We start from the raw sequence: 21126 nt of genomic DNA, 5'->3' as shown, positions 1-21126 counted from the left end.
TCAAAGGATACAAAGCAAAAGGATCCGCAGTAGTCACAATTCAAGTAGGTGAAAAAAGATTTACAAGAGAATTCCCCAGAAGGATCTAAACTTCGAACCCTATTATCACTCCCCAAATGGACATGAAAAGAATCGAGCAACCCAGTCAAAAGAACTATCTCATTAATCTCTCTCTCATTTAGATTTCTCCCAAAATGAAAGTTCCAAGAATGCCCACCTTCTTGCAAAAGGCGAAAAGCAGAAGTCAGGGTGTCATGAAGATTCAATAAATAAAGAAGACAAGGGAAAGTACTAGCCAAAGGCATCTGCCAACGATCCTCGCAAAAGTGACTATGCTCTCCATTTGTATCTGAATTTTAAGATGTACTGCTTGTTTTTCGGCAAAAATTGTGTGCATTAAATCTTCTACTAATAAAAATACTCCCCCAACCTGTGAATGCCTCTTCCAGCCAAAATTGCCTGAAAACCTCCATTGCTGGCCAAAGCCTGCACCACTCTTCAATATGCCAGCATATTTTAGAGTCTTTTCAACAGCTAGCCTTTCAAACACAAATTAATTTGCCATGTCCTTCCCTGATCTCACCTATGTTAGTAGTCCTACAATGCATTTCAGGACACAAGGATCACAGGTGACTGCTCCCCCATCCAAGAATCCAAACTCAAATATCTTCTTAAAGGAAATGAACCACCCCATATTGTTTACCATAAATCTCATGAGCAATAAAAAACCTGAAACTCTAAGTGTCCTGACCAATGGATGCAGTGATTTTGCACATCGAAGAAGCCTCAATGTTCAGAATCAATCTGCAACCTTCCTCATCTATCTGACATGATAAAAAACATTTTTTCAACCAGCAAGCACCTAAAGAAGTTGATAATTTCATTTTCACCAATTAATTGGAGATTGAAATTTTTTATCAACCCTAATAATTTTCTGAAATCCTTTTCTCCCTGTCCCTGAAGTATAGACAAGGGAAAGCCTGCAACAGCAAAATTTGCAGAACCCACAGAATCTGCAAAACCAACAAGTTGCATATCACTGAGAGACTCTGGCATAACAAGTCAACAGTTAGAGATTTCTTCAGATATTGTAATACATGCATAACCACGTCCCAGTGTGGGATCCTGGGCTGATCCATTATTGGCTCCCAAGGATAACAGCAGAAGAGAATATCTAGTTGAGTAATGGCCAGTGATTATAAATCTACCAATAACCACCTATAATGTTTTGGATTTTCCATCAAATCTCTCTCATCAACCAATAGCTTTACATTAGGATCCATAAGGAAATCAATTGGTTTACATTTGAGTAATCTAGTTTCTTCAAGAAGATTAAGCACATATATTCTCTGAGACATACTGATTCTTTTAGGAGAATCCTATTTTTCATTTTCCCCATAGTTTTCTCCACAATTATACAAAGTTTACAGTTTTAGAAAAATAGCCATGCTCTACATAATAAGAACAGCTGATCAAACTGCCATTTCCATTCCAAACATTCCTTCATCAGTTCCTATTTACCTTTTAAAACCCTTTTCTTCCTAACCCTCAATTTATTTTCCCCACATACAAATTAGATTCTGTCCCGAAAAATTTATCCATTTTGGTATTTTAGCACTCACCTATCTATGAACTCTAAAATTGCTTTTCTACCTTCCCAAACTTTGAAAGCTTACCCTTACTTACCCTACCCTTTGACCCACAAATTAAGTGATTCTAGGCAACACAGCTTTAGGTGTTGACCTGCATTAAAAATATTTGAGCCGAAGTCCTCAGTCATTGTATAATAAACAAGTTCCAGGAAAACATATTACGAGTTGCTAAAGCTAAAATCCAATTGGCCTGAATCCAATCCTATAAGTAGTTTTTTTTTTTTTTTTTTTATCGGAAGTTATTACTCATTTCTGCCCCAGCAGCTATTTTTTTTCCAGTTCTTTTTTTAATTAATAGAACGGAAAGAATGAAAAAAAAATTATTAAATAAAAAAATATATATATTAAATTAAATTAATTGAACCAATGAATATAATTTTTTGGATAAGTATAATTACCGTTTTAATTTCAAGTAATTTCATTCAATATAAGTATCATTTTTTATTCTAAGTACTCTTAAAAAATATCATTAATATTATTTTTTTCAAAATATTTATTTCTGAGTTCAGTTTATCACTTTATCTAAAAGTTAAGTTGTTGGGTTTTGCGCCAACAATAAAAATTTCCCACACATGCAGCTAAATTGCATGTGGCGAGAGAAACAAACAATGAATACCACGCATTATTGGGAATGAGATAATTTTCTTAACAAACTTACAATAGACACAGGCAACGAGGGTAGAATCCAGGACTTCCAAGCAACCATGGCTCTAAGCCTCTGAGATACGATGTTAGATCACTAATTTACCTAAAAGCTTAAGTTTCCAGGTTGTGGCCAATAATGTGTACAAACCTTAATGCTAAGCATAAATATGCCAGCAAGTTATTTTCAAGATGACTCCCCTAACAGATGGTTTAGGTCATGTTGGGTGGCAGTCAAGTTTCAACACATAAAATTAGAACACTTTTTCATTAATTTGATATATATTTTATTTTTTTCTTTGATAACTAAATATGATAAAATATTTTTTTTATATTTTCCTTCTCCTTTTCAAGAAACTAAAATTTAACATCATTTTGGAACTAATGCTCATTTCTGTCACTAAATTTTTTAAATATTGGAAACTAAAGTTTCCATCTTGCAGTTCACATACAAAATTGATGCAATTATTGGGGGGGAAACTCCAGCAATTTAAAGAGCATAGTATTAGAATATATATATATATATATATATATATATATATTTATTCTACTGTAACCACATAAGGGAAAATATTTTACAATGACCAACATTAAATAATTTTAAAAATTCAATGGCCAATTATGTGTTTCTCTTCTTTGCGCATTAAAAGAAATCCATTGGTTCAACAAACTTCTGCTTTGAGTGTGGAAGCTCTTGGGTGTCTTCACTTTGATCCATTTAACATCCTCAGAAAATGTAACCACCTTTGTCAATGATCCAAACATTGAGAGTTTCAATTGCCATACTAAGTTCTGCATTTTAATTTTTATCTACTTATATAATTGACTAACGTTTCTTTTTTCAATTGTGTAAGAAAGTGACCAAATTCATATATTACTTGAAGAAAGTCAAAACTATTGCTATTGCCACAAAGGAAGATGGCTAACTTTTCCAACATGCAGTTGAATTTGTTAAAAATCATTAGCATAACAGAATGGGAATGCATTTGAATAATTCTATGTACAATTGCACACTCAAGAAAATTAATGCAATATTTTTTTATAAAAAATTATTAAAATTTATATGGTGCACGTCAATTTAACTAGTATAAATAAGAACAAAAATTAAAAATTAAAAATTAAATTAATTCATCATTCTCGGCTCATTGTAGTTGTGTGACCCTAATTTAGTTTAGGTTCATAGGATGGGGACGAAAAGAATACGCACAAAAAATTATCCACTATTTGCTGAGTTCAGTATGTAGAATATCAAGTCATTATTCTGATGTACAATATGCAAATCTGTGTAGATCTGCAAATAAATAAATAAAATTATCAAGGTAATATCTTGATTTGACAATATCCTTATTCTTTTCTTTTATTTCCATTTTTAAAAAAAAAAAAATGTTTACTTCTTATCCACCTTCAGCTTGTAATGCTTTTCTTGTATATTTCTTTTGATACTCATAAAAAGACATGGAACAGATCAACCACAGAAGTGAATATGATTCACTCCGTTCAAATAAAATGTGAAACAATTGTGTAACGTTTCAATTATGTGAAAGAGTATTTAAGATTTCAAACACATTTCACCAAAGAGCTTGCCAGTCTTGGCCATCCATCTCTCTACCTAATGAATTTATAGTAATGATTCATGACAACTCCCTAATCACTTAGCCACTTTTAGCCTTTGGGTGAAGCAATTGTGCATTAGTCTTTGAAAGCATAGAGGAATGCCACAATCATATTGGATGGTCCCCAAATTAGTACTAGAGAAAACATTCAGAGATATCATATGCCCAACAATGATGGAAACAACAGGGCAAAAAATAAAACTAAGAAAACAGAATCAACTCAAATTAGAGGACAAAAAAAAAAAGAAGAAAAGGGATATCGCCCATTGAAAGGGTGTTAGGTCAAGCATACTTCTGTTAAATTGCCAACATTGACTTGAGTAAGGTCCAAAGAACAAATACGTTTAAGCAGCAGAAAGTTAGCCGGGTCAACCTTTCTGCCCTATGCATTGTCAATCACAGCAAGGACGATATCGAAGGGTAATTTTCATGGTTAGGTCCTTCCATATTTTTCCCTGAGGAGGTAAGGAAACGTCCCGGATGAGGTATAGAAAGGGGTGGGCATGAAAAACCAAAAAACTGAAGTAACCTGCAGAACTGAACCAAAGGAATGGTTAACCATTTTTTTGGTTCAGTTTTAGTTCACAAGTTTCAATTTTTTCAATTAATGGTTTTATTTCAGTTCAGCCTATGCAATAATCACAGTTAACTGAACTGAACTGATGTATTATAAATACATAAAAATGCATATTATGTATATTTAAAAGTTTTGTTTTTTATAATAATTTAAAACTTAAGTAAATTACATTATGCCTTTTTTTTTTTAGAATTAAATCTTGGATTATGGATTTTGTTATGTTAAATTCATGGTTGATCTTTTAAGCTTATACAGGATGCTAATTTAAAATTTATAAATTTAAGACTACTTACTGATGTTCGAATCTTAATTATAAATTCACAAATTGATTATAACGGAAAAAAATATATCAATTTGTAGTGATTTTAAAATTTTAAATTTAACAATTCGGTTTGGTAACCATTGGCTATCAGCATAAAAATCAATTAACTAAATTTTGGTTAACCATTTAGAATGGTTCTGTTTTGATTTGCATTTTCTAGTGAACCAAAATTTCAATTCAGTCATGGTTTTATTAAAACTAGGCATAGCAAGTGTGACGGTGCAAGTTGCCTTATTCTAATGCAGAAAGGCACTCCAGGGGCCATCTAATGAAAGAAAATATTACAAAGACACTTCCCTTTGCAACAGAGAGGGCAGTCCGCTATTCTCTTTATAATAGGGGTGAGAACTGAGTCTAGGTAGACCTGGAACCAATCAAAACTAGCCTTGGAGGGTAGGTTCATGTATGGTTCCAAGGCATTCTCGAATAGATTCTTATTCCAATACTTAAGAATCAACCTTCAGAGGGTTGGTTTTGAGCTCTAGGAGTCTATTCCCCAAGAAATGACATAGCAACTGGCCCACCATTGTTGGTTTCAAAACCAGTGGAAATCAACCTTAGGTTTCAAAACCAATCTGCCGAGTCTACCTAGTCTTTTAAGTTGTAGATTTTTTGTAGGTTCAATTTATTTTTTGAAAAATATTAATTGTATAGAAGTATGAGCCCAAGATGTCTCATCAGGTGAGAAAAGTTAAGAACAAACCAACAAACCCAAGCAATGTCTACTAATAACTTTTTCTCAGAATACTACTCATAATAAAACTTTTAAGATGCCTACAAGAGGAACGAAATCTATTAGTTATTTGAGAACTGAGAATTTACATATATTCTAGATTACCTTTTCTGAATTATCTTGCAAAATAAGAAAATTTAAAAATAATAGAAAGTTATAGGTTCTCTACAGGTATAGGATCTCGAGATGTCCAATAAGAATTTGGAATCAATTGCAGGTTCAATCTTTCATAGGCTAGGTCTCAGTTCCAAAATTTTCAGAAGTGATTCACAGGGTAAGTGATAGGTCCCAGTTAGGTAACCTACCCACTTAACCTATGCTCACCCCTAGTAGGATCATTAAATTAATTCACATTTTTAAAAAATTAAATTAAATGTAGGACACAACAACCCATATTAGGTGGCAACGAGCATGAGACCTTATGGTTTCACTCACATGGTCTCATGGTCCCATGGTCTCATCCTTTGCTCCTTTTAAAATTAATTGGGCCCCAAGTAAGTATGATTTTTGCCTTTTTATATACGAATTATTTTTTTAAACACTTTTTTGATGATATTTATTCCAACAATATTGTTGTAGGATGCTTGTTACAGCTCTAGCTTCCATTCTCGCTCTCTCTTCTGTGTTTCTTCATTCGTTTTAATGAGCCTGTTCAGAACTAGGTATAGAGGAGAAACTACACAAATTGTTGCGGAGTGAAAGAAAAATTCTCAATTTGCAATTGGAAAAAGCTGGGTAAGTAGTTTCTTACATCTGGAGGAGAAATCTTGAGATCATAACTGGTGGATATTAAGATTATTTTATCAGCCGCTAGATGGGAGTGCAAAGCGTTTGCCTTTGGTTTTCTCAAAATTGGAGCAGCTCACTCATTACGGGAAGTTTGGGAGGATACAGTATTGGGTGGCAATTGAATCAAATCATAGGCAAGGGTTATTCAATCTTTATCTGGGGGTTTCAAGGAGGAAAGTCAGTCTCAATGTATATGCAAATGTTGCAGGCGCCAAGGTTGTGACTCAAATCTTTAAGAGATTCATCTTCAGTGGAAATGGATGTAACATCTACTAGTTCAAACTCAAAGTCCAGGGGTTTGGAGTAGCATGGGCCAAAAATTCTTATTATTAAAAAGTGCATTTGGATCGGTTATTGGGAAATAAGACAGTTCCCTCGGTAATTTCTGCGTCCAGTCCACTACCCCTGTTAGTCAGGCCCATCCTCAAAATTTTGCTCAGGATTCAGGAGCCAATGTTTAGGGCCTCAAGGATGAGCGATGGTCAAGCTCAAAGCGGTAGAATGGTTCATTTTCAAACAGATGGCAATAGACGTGACCAGGCCCAGATTAAGATTTCCAAACCAGAAGGGAAATTGTCTGGCCTGAATGTGACTTCCTCAGCACTGGAGAATGGGATATTGACTGCTTCTTCTTTACAGGTGCCAGGGAGATCAGATGCTTCCTCTTCACAAGTGCCAGGTAGATAGGATGCTTCTTCTACACAGTTACCAGGGAGATGTGCTGCTTTTTGAATGAGTGTGGGAAATCTGCTGCTTCATCATCCAGGCCCATGATGCTGTCCAACAGAAATCAGGGGTCCAATATCCACAAGTGGAGAGGGCGTACCAATGTGAAGCCCAGGAAATGTCACAGCAGGATGTAAGTGTAGGTCAGGTTTGTGTAGCAGAGGATTTTAAAAAGGATAGAAACAGCAGGCCTGGTTTCAGACAAAGTGTGCAGGTAGAGGAGAAGCAGATTTGTGGGTCATCATCTCATATGAAGGATGAAAGTGCAAGTGGGCAATGTGAGCTTTTGTCTAGTGGCCCAAGAGCCCCGGCCGAGGTGGGGAGGGGGGGGGGGGGGATGAGAGATTTTTAGAAGTTTTTCTACATAGGGTGGAGCTCAAGCAAAGGTTTCTGGGAAGCAGGAACTGCTGATGGAGGTTAACTATACTGAAGATCAGGTTGGCATTCGAGATGGCGTGAGCTCTAATGATGCAAAGGTGGGGTCAGGTGTGGGTAATAAAACCTCCGATTAAAAAAGGGCGCAGAGGGGGGAGGGGAAGCAATGTCAAAGATATGTACTCACCAGGGGCAGAATGGCATGGAGTATAAGAACATCCTCAGTTGAGAGGCATAGTAGTGTGGATGTGCAGGTAAGTTTTTATATTGAGGAGATTATGAATGGGTTGAACATAGATTCAATAAAGAAGGTTAGTGAGGAACCCCACTATGGAGAAGAATTGGGGAGATTATGAGAGAATTGGACAGTTATTTTGATTGTGAATGGAGAGTTACATATAGATGACATCCATCATCAATTTGGGTATGGATCAGAATAAGTTGGTTTATTGGGTGATAAACCATACAAGCCTCAATCTTCAATGGATGGTTTATAGGATGCTTCTATTTTTGAGGATGATGGAATAGGTAAGGAAAGAGAGAATATTGAGCTGATTGAGGCTGGTATTTTGCCCACCCTTGCATCTCGTGTTCAACATTTGCTGGATAAAATGGGTGGTTATCTGACCCAGGAGGTAAAAATTTGGATAAGCGGTGAAGATGAGGCAAGGGGCAACAAGAATTAGCATATTCACAGTGCTCTATTAACTACAATGGAAAGGGGGAAATGGGTTTTCTTAGGTGGCATTTGTTAGGTCTCTTTCTAATATTTTTGGTTTCATTTTTCTCATTTTTAGGTTCTCTTTCTAGTTTTCCTTTTCGAGGATTTCTTGTCCTCTATTGACTGTATTTCCTTCCACATTTCATATATCTTCTTTTTCTCAAAAAAAAAATAAAAATAAAAATAATAATAATAATTGGAAGTTTGGCTATATTATGTCTAACATTCTCTTGCCCAACATGAAAAAACACATGGGCTTACAAGGAAACAGAAACATGTGAAAAATATATAGGTTTAAAAGGATAAAGCAATATCAATGACAAGTTTGGTGGTTCTTAAAGCAGGAAAGATCAAATGTAGGTTTGATTGTACAAACAATAAAACAGCCTAATGGCCTAACTGATACTGTCGGCAAAGTGAAAATCCACTCCAATCCAATGCACAATTATTATATCAATGAAAGGTCATTACATTTTCTACACCACATTTCAAGTTGATAAATGTGTACCAACCTTGGTATGAGATCCCATCATCATTGTCCATTGGGACCATTGGAGGAGCATATGGAGTGCCATTGGGACGGGGTGTTAAATGAGATGAAGACTTTGCAGAAGGATCCATAACCCTTTCCTGAGATTTAAATGTTTAAAAAATTTGAGCTTTAGCAATCCTACACACACACACACACACACACACACACACACACACACACACACATACACATATAGATTGGTTGCATAAGTCGTTAGTCCATTTCTCAGGAGAAATGTAAGGAAAAAAGAAAACAAGAAGCTTTTCATTGATACATAAATACGTGTCTCATTCAATTCTAACAACTGGTTACACAGTTAGGAAAATCTGAATACCAGATGTGGACAACTACTTTGAAAAAAAATAAATAAATAAAGCAAGATGCTTTGGTCTTCTCCTTAATCCAGGATCAAAAATGTGGGCTTGCCAACAGTCTCAATATCAAAGGCATTAGCATTTACACACAGAAATCAACTGAGATTTGAGCTTCCCCAGTGATGTGTTTGTGGATAACAAAAAGTTTAAAAACAAACATAAAAAGAGGTTTAAGTTGGAGCTTGTCTCTGGTGAGTTAGTGCTCAATGGATACAAAAAATTGTTAGTGCACAATGGATACACAAAAATTGATAGAAGAAAATGACAAAGATCATGAAGACGATGCAATCTTTCAAAAGAAAAAATGGGCAAAGTAAACCTTCCTTGAATTAAAATAAATATTGGAAAGCTGAAACCAAAAATCTTCAAACTAGAATTTTAGTAAGGTGGAAGTAATAGATTCTTACCCTATGTTTGGAGAGGCCATAGATTTAGATTTGTATTCGATTTGGGTAAGATATAAGTATATAACATAAAATTGTATTGAAATTTGTCCAAATCCACCCAAATCCAAATCCAAATCCGAGGTCCGAAATCCATGCTCCCGAACACAGCATTATAGAAATTTGGTAGAGCTAATTTTGATTATTGTAAATGAATCCTTGGGAATGTTATGAAGAAAATCTTTAAATTTTTTTGAAGCTATGTTTGCATTACCCCTCCCCTCTTGCTTTCTTCCTTCTTCTTCTTCTTCATTTTTCCTGTGCGTGTGCACACTAGGAAACCACAATATCATTGTTGAAAAACAATTTTTTCACTGTGTATGTACCCAACAAAGATGTTCTGTAATGCAATCTAAACACTGGAACAAGACAATAATTTGTGGTCTGTAGTCTGTACCACTTAAAGCAATAAACTTCACATATCATACAGCATGATCAAAACTCAAAAGCATAGAATTATTTCGAACATAGCAAGAGGATCCTATATATCCTCTAGAAGTGAGTTGGCCAAGGAAATTCACACAATTGATCTACGTGACAAATAAGGATGAGGCATTCTTGAGGCTAAGGATATTACAAGAAATAAGTTATACGGGACATTACCCATCTGAAATCCAATTCCTCAAATATAAATACACATACATACATAATTATTCATTTCATGGATCCTTAACCCTTTTCATACTAGGAAAGGAAAGAGAATTGAATTTGGGTACAAGTAAATCACAACAAAGGCAACACAACTAGAACCACCATTAATAAGTTAGTCAAAAGACTAAAAACTCACAAGTTAGTTATGAGATATTAGACAGGTGTATCCACAGGATTAGAGAAAAATAACAGGAAATTAGCCATGGAAACAGGAGAGGCCATTATCACTCTCCTGAGCCAGAGAGACAACAGAAGGGACCCAAAAGACCTGCACTGAATGGCTCCTACAATTTTCAGTAGCAAAGAGAAAAGGCACATTCATGTAGGGAAGGCAACACAATGTGGGCAATATTGGCATTTTAAGAATTGACTCCTGAAGCAATTGCGATCCCTCTTGTTTGCAAGCAGAGAAAGAGTGCACCACCATAGGGCTTCATAATTACTTAAAAAAAACAAGAAAGAAATTAGTGAACATAACTTTTGGGTGCCTATCCATCTTGTGGTATTCTTGACAAACTGCTCCAAAGTTGCAATACAAGAATAGATGCGGAAAGAGATATTTTTGTTGGGGAGTTCAATTTAGTTTCCTCACAAACCAATTATGATGCAGAAAGATGTCCAAGCAGTAAATTGCATAGTTAATTCATATTTCCATACACAACGAAATTTCAGAGAAAGATACCTTTCTGTCTTTACTTTTTCTCGCTGAATTATGATCTTCTTTCCTTCGCTTGCCATTTTCCTTTTTCTGCATAAATAAATGAAATCAGTATTTAGAATTATAACTGAGAATTTTTAACACATTAATGATAAACATAGGAGTTAGCAAAAGCACCTAATTAACTATTTTATTATCATTATTATTTAACGAAAAAAATTATCCAATGCATTTTTTTTAAGTAAAGGTTCTTAGATTAATTCAAAATGATGTAGCCATATGCCACTCCATAGAGTAATACTCTTGCCTAGTTATTCAAAATAATATTATGAGGGGTGGCGATAGATATGATTGGTGGGACAGAGTTTTTGACAGAGCAGGATATTTGAGGACAGTTTGAAAAATGGGCTACAAAATGTCTGGTTGAAGGAGGTGATTAGTTGGATATAGAAGGTTAGGAATGTGTTGGTGAAAGTGGATGCTTGCAACACTTCTTTTTCATAAGGTAGAAAAATGAGAGTTAAAATATGATTAGGAAGTTGGAGATAAAGGCAAATATATAGTTTACGATTCAGAGGTTACTGCCGAAGATTTTACACATTTGCATTAGGTTTGTTTTCTAGGCATAGCATTTTTAGGCCTTTTTATATACCAAAACAAGAAATTCATTGATAGGTTAACAACATACAAACAGGAGAATAAGACATCTCCTTAATAAACTCTGGGAAAATCCATACAAAAACAAAGAAGAAATAAAACCAAAAAAAACTAGCATGCATTAACAACTCAACAAAAAAAATGTCAATCCCACTGAATATCTGAAAAGGGCACCCCCTTAAAGTTCCCATGACCCACACACAAAGAGAAGCCAAATAATGAATCTTCTCCCAAACCAACAGGAACAACACCTTCCCTGAGAAAATACACACGTTCCAACCAGTCCCTAAAATACTACAAAGAAAGCATGCTTCCATATGTTGCCCTTCTCTTTTTCCTACCAAAACGGACAAAAAATAAACTGCTAAAAAATCCTCCACTGCCCAAAATTCTCAAAAATAATAAATTAACTTGTTCCAAACCGTCCAGGCAAAATCACAATGCATAAAAAATGCGATGCAGATTCTGAACAGTAAGCAAAACACACATACATCTGTAGAGAGAGAGTTCAAAGGTCTCCTAATTTGCAACAAGTTATTGGTATTGGTTCTATTAAGTGCAACCAACCACATAAAAGCTTTGATTTTAGGGGGCACTTTGGCCTTCTAAATAGCTTTATAAAGAGTAAAGGAAGAACCAGTACTTGTCAAAAATATCACAAAAAGATTTGCAAGAATAAACCACTAAGGAATCCAAAGACCAAGACCAACTATCCACTTCCAAAGAGACCCAGCAGTTATTCAACAAGACTAACAAAGAGGACAACTCTTCCATCTCTCAATCATTCAAGGACCTCTGAAAATGAAAATCCCAAGAAGATAAAGGACCACCCAGATAGCAATAAAGAAAGATATGGAACCATTCTGCCCCGAGCTCAAACAAAAGATGTGAGGAAAAGAGGTGGACTAAACAACATTCCTCAATCAAAGATCTTTCCAAAATGAATATTGCAACCCCCCAGCCAACAAGAATCTAGTATGGGGAACAAAGAGAAGACAAATCTGAGAGATAGCTTTTCACAGACTTTCCGAAGAGCATCTAGATCCAAATTAATATCCCACCCATTTTTATCTAGTCCAGCTTTACTTTTAACAACTCTATCCCACAAGGCAGAATCCTCCAGTGAGAACCAGCAAAGCCAATTGGCATGGAGAGTCATGTTTAAAGTACCAAATTTCCAAGATCCAAACCATCCTCTTATTTAAACCTTCAGACCACCTCCCGCCGCACCAAATAATCCCTAAAACCACCTACCCTGGAGCATAGGAAATCTCTCATTATTCTCTCAATCATACTAGCAACCCCTGCAGCAATTTGAAGAACAGACAGAAAAAACAACTGGATACAGAAAGACAAACTTAAATAAAGAGTAATCCTACCTCCAACAGAAAATGAGCACCCTTCCAGACACCCTCTCCACAGCCAGATCCCAAAAACTAACAGATCTAGGATTATTCCCCAAAAAAACCCCTAAATAGGACAACAGCCAATCCAAAACAACACACCCCACCTCCAAGAACAACCCCTTGACACACTCAACAGGCAGATTAATAGCCACAATACCACTCTTAAAGCACAGAAATCCTTTCAAAATATCTAGAAGACCCAAAATATACAAAAATGAAGTCCGATGATCCTCTAAGAAGAAGATAGTATCGTGAAAAAACTAAAGGTGCAAAACCATCACCTCCCCTCTTCCCTCCCCACTCCCCAGCCCTTTCACTAAACCTCTATCCACAGCCTATCAACCAACCTATCCAAAATGTCAGCTCCTAAAATGATCAAAAATGGGAAAGAGAGTCACCTTATCTAATACCCCTCATAGCCCTAAACCAAGATTTAGGCTCACCATTCACAAAAACTGAATAATTCACCAACAAGCAACCTCTCATCCATCTACGCCATCCTTCACCAAAACCCTTCCTCATAAAAATCTTATCTAAGAAGTTCCAACTCACTCTATCATAGGCTTTCTCAAAATCTAAATTAAAAATGAGTCCCTTCTTTTTTCTTCTCTGAATGTCCTCAACGACTTCAGTAACAATCAAAATGGGATCAACAATCTGTCTCCCCCTAACAATGCACTTTGAGTCTCAATAATAGTCTTATCAAGCACCAAACTCAACCCGTTAGCTAGTATTTTAGTGAAACTTTTATAAACACTACATACTAAACTAACAGATCTATAGTCAGAAATCTTGATAGACCTACTTTTCTACAGCACCTAAGTTATAAAAATGAAATTAATATTCTTGCTTAAAATCCCATTTCAGTAAAATTCATTAAAAACCTCCAACAAAACATCTTCGACCACCACCCAACAATCTTACAAGAAAGCCAAATTGAACCCATCTAGCCCTAGAGCTTTATCCCTCTCCATCCAAAGACTGCAGCCCTCACTTCCCCTTCCTCATGTCTCCCCAGCCAAGCCATCTTATCACCAAACAAAGGATCCGACTCCAAACCTGCCACTATCTATCTTCAAACATCCTCTTCAGAAAACAAAATATTAAAAAAATCAATAATCTTGGAAGCAAACCAACTAATTAGAAGCAATCCAACTAAGATCTGAGATCACCTCCCCCCTATCCACCTCCAACTCCCTAATCTAATTCTTCCTCATTTTTCCATTTGCTATTCCATGAAGAAGTCTAAAATTACAATCAACATCTCTAATCCTTTTTTTTTTTATAGAAAAAGAAATTCATCAGATAGAATTTTCAAGTAGGGGAGAGGACATCTCCTCAACAAAGTCTGATAATCCTCAGGAAAACCAAAAAGAAAATTGCAAAAATAAACAATGACAAAAAACTCAAACATCGTTAGAAGAGACTTCCAATCGTGCTGAACTTCTGAAACACACGTTCCCTTGGAATTTCCATAGCCCATACACCATAAAGAAGCCATAAACAGAATCTTTTCCCACACCAACCAATATGGTAACTTCTTCCCTGCAAATACACGCGCATTACATTCCTTCCACAAGCCCCAAAATACTGCAAATATAGCACAATTCCATAATGGAATCCCTTCTTTTTCCGTCCCAAACCCCACAAAAGAAATTGCCAAGAACTCCTCCATTGTTATAGAACAAACCCAAGTTTCTTCAAAGTAATTGAATAACTTGTTCCAAACCTTCCATGCATAATCACAGTGCAGGAAAAGGTGTGAAACGGACTCTGAACAATTAAAGCACAACATACAAATATCACATCTGCAACAAGTCATTAGTATTTATCCTATTAAGCATAACCAATTAAAAAATCAATTTGATTTTAGAGGGAATTTTGACCTTCCATATAACCTTGTAAAGAGGGAAAGAGGAATTTGTCCCAACCAAGAATTTGAAGAAAGAATTATAAGAATAGACTCCTAAAAAATCCAACAACCAATATCAGCTATAATTTTCGGAGGATACCCTACAATTATTTAACATAATCAAGAAAGAAGATAACTCAGTAGTTCCCCTATCATTCAAGGCTCTCCTGAAATGGAAATCCTAAAAGGGTAAAGGATTGTCCAAGTCTACTCTAAACAAAGAAATGGGATCATTTTGCCCTGAGCTCAATCGGAAAAAAGCGAGGAAAGGAGGTGGACAAAACAACATTCCCCATCCATAGGTTTTTCCAAAAACAGATATTACAATCCATACCCAAAAAAAATTTAGTATGGGGGATAAAGAAAGGGTAAATTTGAGATATCGATTTCCACAGACTTTCCAAAGAGCATCTAAACCCAAATTAGTATCCCATCCAATCCCATCAAGTCCAAATTAACTTTTGATTAACTCTATGCTACAATAAAGAAACCTCTAGAGGGAACCGCCAGAGCCACTTAGCCAAGAGTGTTTCTATACACCAAATTTCCAAGACCCAAACCAAACACCCCCCCCCCCCTCTTTGTCCTACAAATCACCTCCCAACTCACCAAATGATCCTTAAAACCTGCTACCCTTGACCAAAGAAAATCTCTCATAATTCTCTCAATCCTAATATAGATTCCCATTGGAATTTTAACAATAGAAAGAAAATACAACAAAACACCAGAAAGACAAGCCTGAATTAGAGTAATCCTCCTTCCTAAAGAATAAAAGGCTCCCTTCCACCCATCTAAATGCTTAGACACTCTCCACCACAGGATCCCAAAAACCAAATGATCTAGGGTTAACTCCCAAAGAAACCCCTAGATAGGAAAATGGCCAACCCAGCCCAGCGCACCCAACTTCCATGGCCAAATCCCTAACACACTCTGCAGGCACGTTAATAGCGGAAATATTAGCCTTACCCAACTTACTCTTAAGCCCCAAAACCCTTTCAAAGATTTTAAGGAGCCCCAAAATATTAATGAAAGAAGGCTTTTGGTCCTCCAGAAAAAAGATAATATCATCCGCAAAATGAAGGTGTGACACCATGATCTCCTCCCTATCCACTTTAAGGCCTTTCACTAGACCTCTATCCACAGCCCTTTCTACAATTCTACTTAAAACATCTGCCACTAGCACAAACAAGAATGGAGAAAGAGGATTTCCTTGTCTAATCCCCCTCGTGGCCTTGAACCAAGATTTGGGTTCGCCATTCACTATCACCACAAAATTCACATTAGACATACAACCCTTCATCCATCTACGCCATCTCTCTCCAAACCCCTTCCTCACAAAAATCTTACCCATAAGCTTCCAACTCACTCTATGGTCAGTTTTTCAAAGTCCAACTTAAAAACAAGCACCTTCTTCCTCCTCATATCCTCAACAGTTTCATTTGCAATCAAGTGCATCCACAATCTGTCTACCCCCGACAAGAGCACTCTAGGCCTTAAAAATAGTCTTATCGAGCACCACACTTAACCTCTTAGTTAGCACTTTGGTGATTATTCTATAAACACTCAAAACTAGACTAATCGGTCTTTAGTCAAAGATCTTGATAGAGCTACTTTTCTAAGGCACCAAAGTTATAAACGTAGAATTAATACTCTTACTTAAAACCCCATTCCAATAGAATTCATTGAAAACCTTCATCAAGTCATTCTTCACCACCGCCCAACAATCTTTATAAAAAGCTAAATCAAAATCGTCCAGCCCAGGAGCTTTATCACTCTCCATCCCAAAAACTATAGCCCTAACTTCGTCTTCCTCAAAAGGTCTCTCTAACCAAGCTATCTTATCAACAAGCAGAGGATCCCATCCTAATCCTTCCACCATCGGTCTACTCTCATCCTCTTTAGTATACAGATTTTAATAAAAATTAGTAATCTTAAGGGCAGTTATATTAGGATCCGAGAAAATAACCACTTATCCGCCTTCAATTCCCTAATCAAAATTGTTCCTCATTTTTTCATTGGCTATCCAATGAAAAAATTTAGAATTACAGCCACAATCTCTAACACATTTAAGCTTTTTGTCTTCTTCCTCCAACTTCTCATATCCTTTCAAATTAGCTCTTCCAATTCATTCTCTAAAGAAACCCTTTTAACCTCTCCCGCCCTAGAAAGGATCAATCCTTCGTCCTATCTAACTCTTCTAACTCTCCTAGAATAATAGACATTTTAATCCTAATGTCTCTTCAACTTCTTCATAAATCTAAACCCCTCCCAACCCCTTTCCACTTCCTCACTGCATGAGTCCCTAACCAAGGTCTGAAAGGAGCCATGCTCTAACCACATATTCTCGAACCTGAATAGGGTGAGGCCCCAAGGCATTGTCCAAGATTCCAACAAGATGGCGAAATGATTAGAAGTGGGTCTAGGTAGCACCATTTGAGAAAGATTAGGAAACTCCTCCTCCCAGCCAATGGGAAACAAGAATCTGTCAATTCTACTAGTGACCTCCCTAGCCCCACCCACTAACCACATAAAATTAGCATATTGCCCAAAGGAAGATCCCTCAACCCATAATCCCTGATAGCCAAATCAAACTTCTACATAAAGACACTAACTCAACCACCCCCCTTTTTTTCCCTAAGGGAACTTGACTACGTTAAAATCACCTCCCACTGACCACTTAGGTGAGCATAAGTTAGGAAAAAAAAAAATAGCTCATCCCAAAAATTTCCCCTAAAAGCAGGTCTAGGAGAACCATACACAAAGGAAATCCACCATTGACCCCTATCTCTAATATCAAGCAAGACAAAAAGAGAGAAAAAAACCTACTAAACCATGGACTCTAGTAATAGACCTAGTGTCCCACAACACTAAAATGCCACCTGTCGTGCCCGAGAAGGTATAAAGTCCCGATCCTAACACTGCTTTTCCCAAATCCCTCTAACTACCTCCCCATCTATTAACTCAAGCTTAGTCTCCTGGATTAAGACAATATCAAGGAATTCCTTAACAAAACATACCGAATAAGACTTCTCCTCCTAATATCCCCTAGACCCCTAACATTCCAACTAATAATCTTCACTGTTTAACATACTTACCTATCCCCTGTAATTGATGGCAAAAATTAAAAATTTTAACTCTTTTTCCACCTTTTTAACTCCCGTAAGCTTTTGGACTCACCCCCAATTTAACTTCAACTCTTGTAGACTCACTAACTTCAACCCCATAACATTTAGAGCACGTTCAGATCTCTATAGTCCCCTTCACTAACCCCTCAACTAGCACCGAAGTCAATCCCCCCATTAGTTCCCTCATTTTGGCATAAAGAATCATCAGAAAAGAAGGACTGGAAAGGAGTAGGAAGAATACCTTTTCCAGGTTCCAAAGAATTTGAATTGCCCAGTAGAGCAGGTATCTCCTCATCATTGCCCCTCTCGATGCCTAAAGGACTAACACCAACGTCCACCTTAATAGGAATAAGCTTACGAGTAGAGGACAAATACCCCTCGTCAATCAAAGTTGTCTTTTGATCAAACTTGTGCTTAATAGAACTATCTAATCCTTGCCTGATATCAAAGGGCAATAAAGAACTCTCTTCTTGTGCAAGCTGACATATATGAGATCTCTTCTTGCTCAAGAATAACTCTTTCGTTTTTTCATCAAAACCCAAATTTCCAACAAGTTCTTCCTAATTATCTTCTCCTCCCATATCTAACTTCCTCCTGAACTAATCGACTAGAACGTCGGACTTAGAATCACAAAAGTTGCTTAGGTCATCATATGCTCCTAAGCTCCTCTCATCCTCCTTGAACTCGTCAATTTTAGTACCATAATATACAACTGAATGTGTCTCTTTGCTGCAACTTGGGTAAGTTTCATAAGAGAACCTGCCCTCTTTTTGCTACGATGATTGTTGTACCAAATTCTCTATACATACCTACTGCCTAGTTACATCATCAGTAATCTCTACTTCCTCTTCAGCCACTTCACCCCGATTCCATATCCAGGTCATTGGGAAGATCAATCATATCCTAAGTATAAATTAACCTGAGTATGCTCACTAGAAGCCTTCATCTCTAAGCTGATTTCTATATTTTCTTCCACATTTTTGGTCCCTGTATTTTCCTTGCTGGTTTTTTCCATCATTCTTGTGGATTGTGTACTAACCTCTGATCTCTTATCTTCTAAGATAGGCCCAACACCCCTTTGGATAAAGCTTGGCCCATTGATTTCTTTCCTTTTAATTATTAATTTAGTGATTATAAGAGGCCCGCTAATGACAGGCCCAAACTTCCCTCTTCCAAGCCTAGAATTATATTTAGAAGCAAATTTAAAATTGCATCTGGGTAGGAAAGTTGCAAAATCTTTCCTGACATCACGAGATTCTCCTACTTTCATTCTGAATCCCTCCTTCACCTCGCCAGCACATCGTTGACGACTTCTAGGAAGGATCATCTCTCCAGCTACCTCGAACCTTCACTCTGCTCCTTCGTTAACATCTTGCAGTTAATTATGATCAAGACACCACAGTATGAACATCAAAATACAATCTCCTTGTCTTGTTCAGATGAGAGCTACAATAGACATTCGAAGAAATCCCTCTAGCCTTCACTGTTCTTACTCTCAAGGACACAAATAAAGATTTGTTTTACTTATGCAATCCCTTTTTCAAATCGTAGGAATCTTCCTTTATGATTGGATTGCAAACTGATTGAGACCCAAGATCCTTCACCCCCTTGTAAGTATAAGCCTCCTCGAGAGAGTTCATCAACTCCTTGATTATCTTCGCAAATCACCCCCAATAACTTAACGAACTAGAGAATTTCCTCTTTTGTAGTAAAATGTATGAGAACTTTCTCCCTGCAAACTCCGAGAGTCTACAGTTTGAAGGCTCGAGACGATTAGCACAATTTTTTTGCGATCGACCAAAACAACTTCTTACCTAATAAGCAGTTGGTCTCACCCATTCTGCAATACCACCTCGGATCGATTGGAGTCATGAAGAAGCCAAAAACCAATTGGGCAATCTATAAAATCCAAGGATAATAAGCCTTGAAGGGATTCGAAGATCTGTTGGGCTATTTTGAAGGGAATTGAAAAGGTTTTCTGAAAAAGGATGGAAAACGAAAGGAAAATGGGGCTCGATGGATCTTCATAGAAGAACACTCAACTAGCTGGATAAATGATTGGCTATGATAAAGTCAAATGATCACCCTATATCATTGACGTAACTATGGGAACCCTTAAAGCCAAGGATGGCTTGCCAAATGCATCAAAGAAGTTGTACAAGAAGATGACAGGTCTCGTTGAAGTTGTAGAATCTATGATTTAATTTGATTCAAGGTCAAGGATAGTCAAGAAACTAATATTCAAGCTAGAAGATAAGGGAGAAGGATGTCCAGAGTAGTTCGTCATTCTCGCTATCACGAAGGATGGTCCATCTCCTCTCTCGAAGATAAGATGTTGTGTTGTTTCAGCCGTCATAGTTTGACCAAGTTAGTTGATCCATCTCTTATCCATTTAAACTTCGTCTTTTCTCTCCAACTACTCATTTCCTTGAAAATCACCTTTTCCAATTCATTCTTCAAAGAAACATTTTTCATCTCCTCCTCCCTCGAGAGAGTAATGCCTTCTTCCTTCCTAACTCTTCCAACTCAACTAAAATACTAGCCTTTCTAAACCATTAATCTTCAAACACCACCCTATTCCACTCTTTCAACTTTTTCACAAATCTAAACCCTTCCCAACCACTCACCAAAGGTCAGAAAGAATCATGCTCCATCCACACATTTTCAAACCTCAAGCCAAGAAACCTTTCTTGATTCCAATAAGATAGGAAAGTGATCAGAAGTGGGTCTACGTAAAACAACTTGGGAGAGAATAAGGAACTCATCCTCCCACTCAATGAGGAACAAGAAGCTATCAAGTCTGCTAGCCACCTCCTTAGCTCCACTAGCCGAACCACGTAAATGCAATAACCCTACCTCCCCCCCCCCCCCCCTCTTCTTCTCTTTAGGAAGCCTCACCACATTAAATCAACACCCACAATCCAATTAGGGGAGCAAAAATCAAAAACAAAATAAAGCTCATCCCAAAAAAAAAAAAAAAAACTCCTAAGTGCAAGTCTAAAGGACCATACACCGAAGAAATCCAACATTGACTCTGACCTTTCACTTCTAATAAGAGAGAGAGAGAGAGAGAGAGAGAGAGAGAGAGAGAGAGAGAGAGAGAGAATCACTAGACTATCCACTCAAGAAATGGAATGAGTGTCCCATAAAACAAGAACACCACCGGCCAATCCATGAGAAGGTAGAAAAGCCCAAATCCCTACAGCCTCCTTCCCAAA

The 21126-nt window shown here is 36.9% G+C and overlaps 1 protein-coding gene across 1 annotated transcript in view; it reads right to left on the bottom strand.

The window, feature by feature from the left end:
- LOC131156372 (uncharacterized) overlaps positions 1–21126 on the bottom strand; it is an 80358-nt gene that overhangs the window by 21990 nt on the left and 37242 nt on the right. Inside the window, exons 3-4 of the mRNA XM_058110003.1 lie at positions 10833–10898; positions 8663–8780 (exon numbers count right to left, since the gene is read on the bottom strand). Of these exons, the coding sequence (XP_057965986.1) occupies positions 8663–8780; positions 10833–10898 (184 nt within the window). The remainder of the gene's footprint in view (positions 1–8662; positions 8781–10832; positions 10899–21126) is intronic.

The sequence above is a fragment of the Malania oleifera genome, chromosome 5 (assembly GCF_029873635.1).
Source record: "Malania oleifera isolate guangnan ecotype guangnan chromosome 5, ASM2987363v1, whole genome shotgun sequence".
Lineage (NCBI taxonomy): Eukaryota > Viridiplantae > Streptophyta > Magnoliopsida > Santalales > Ximeniaceae > Malania > Malania oleifera.
The sequence above is the reverse complement of the archived record's forward strand: the minus strand, read 5'-3'. Positions and strand labels throughout refer to the sequence as shown.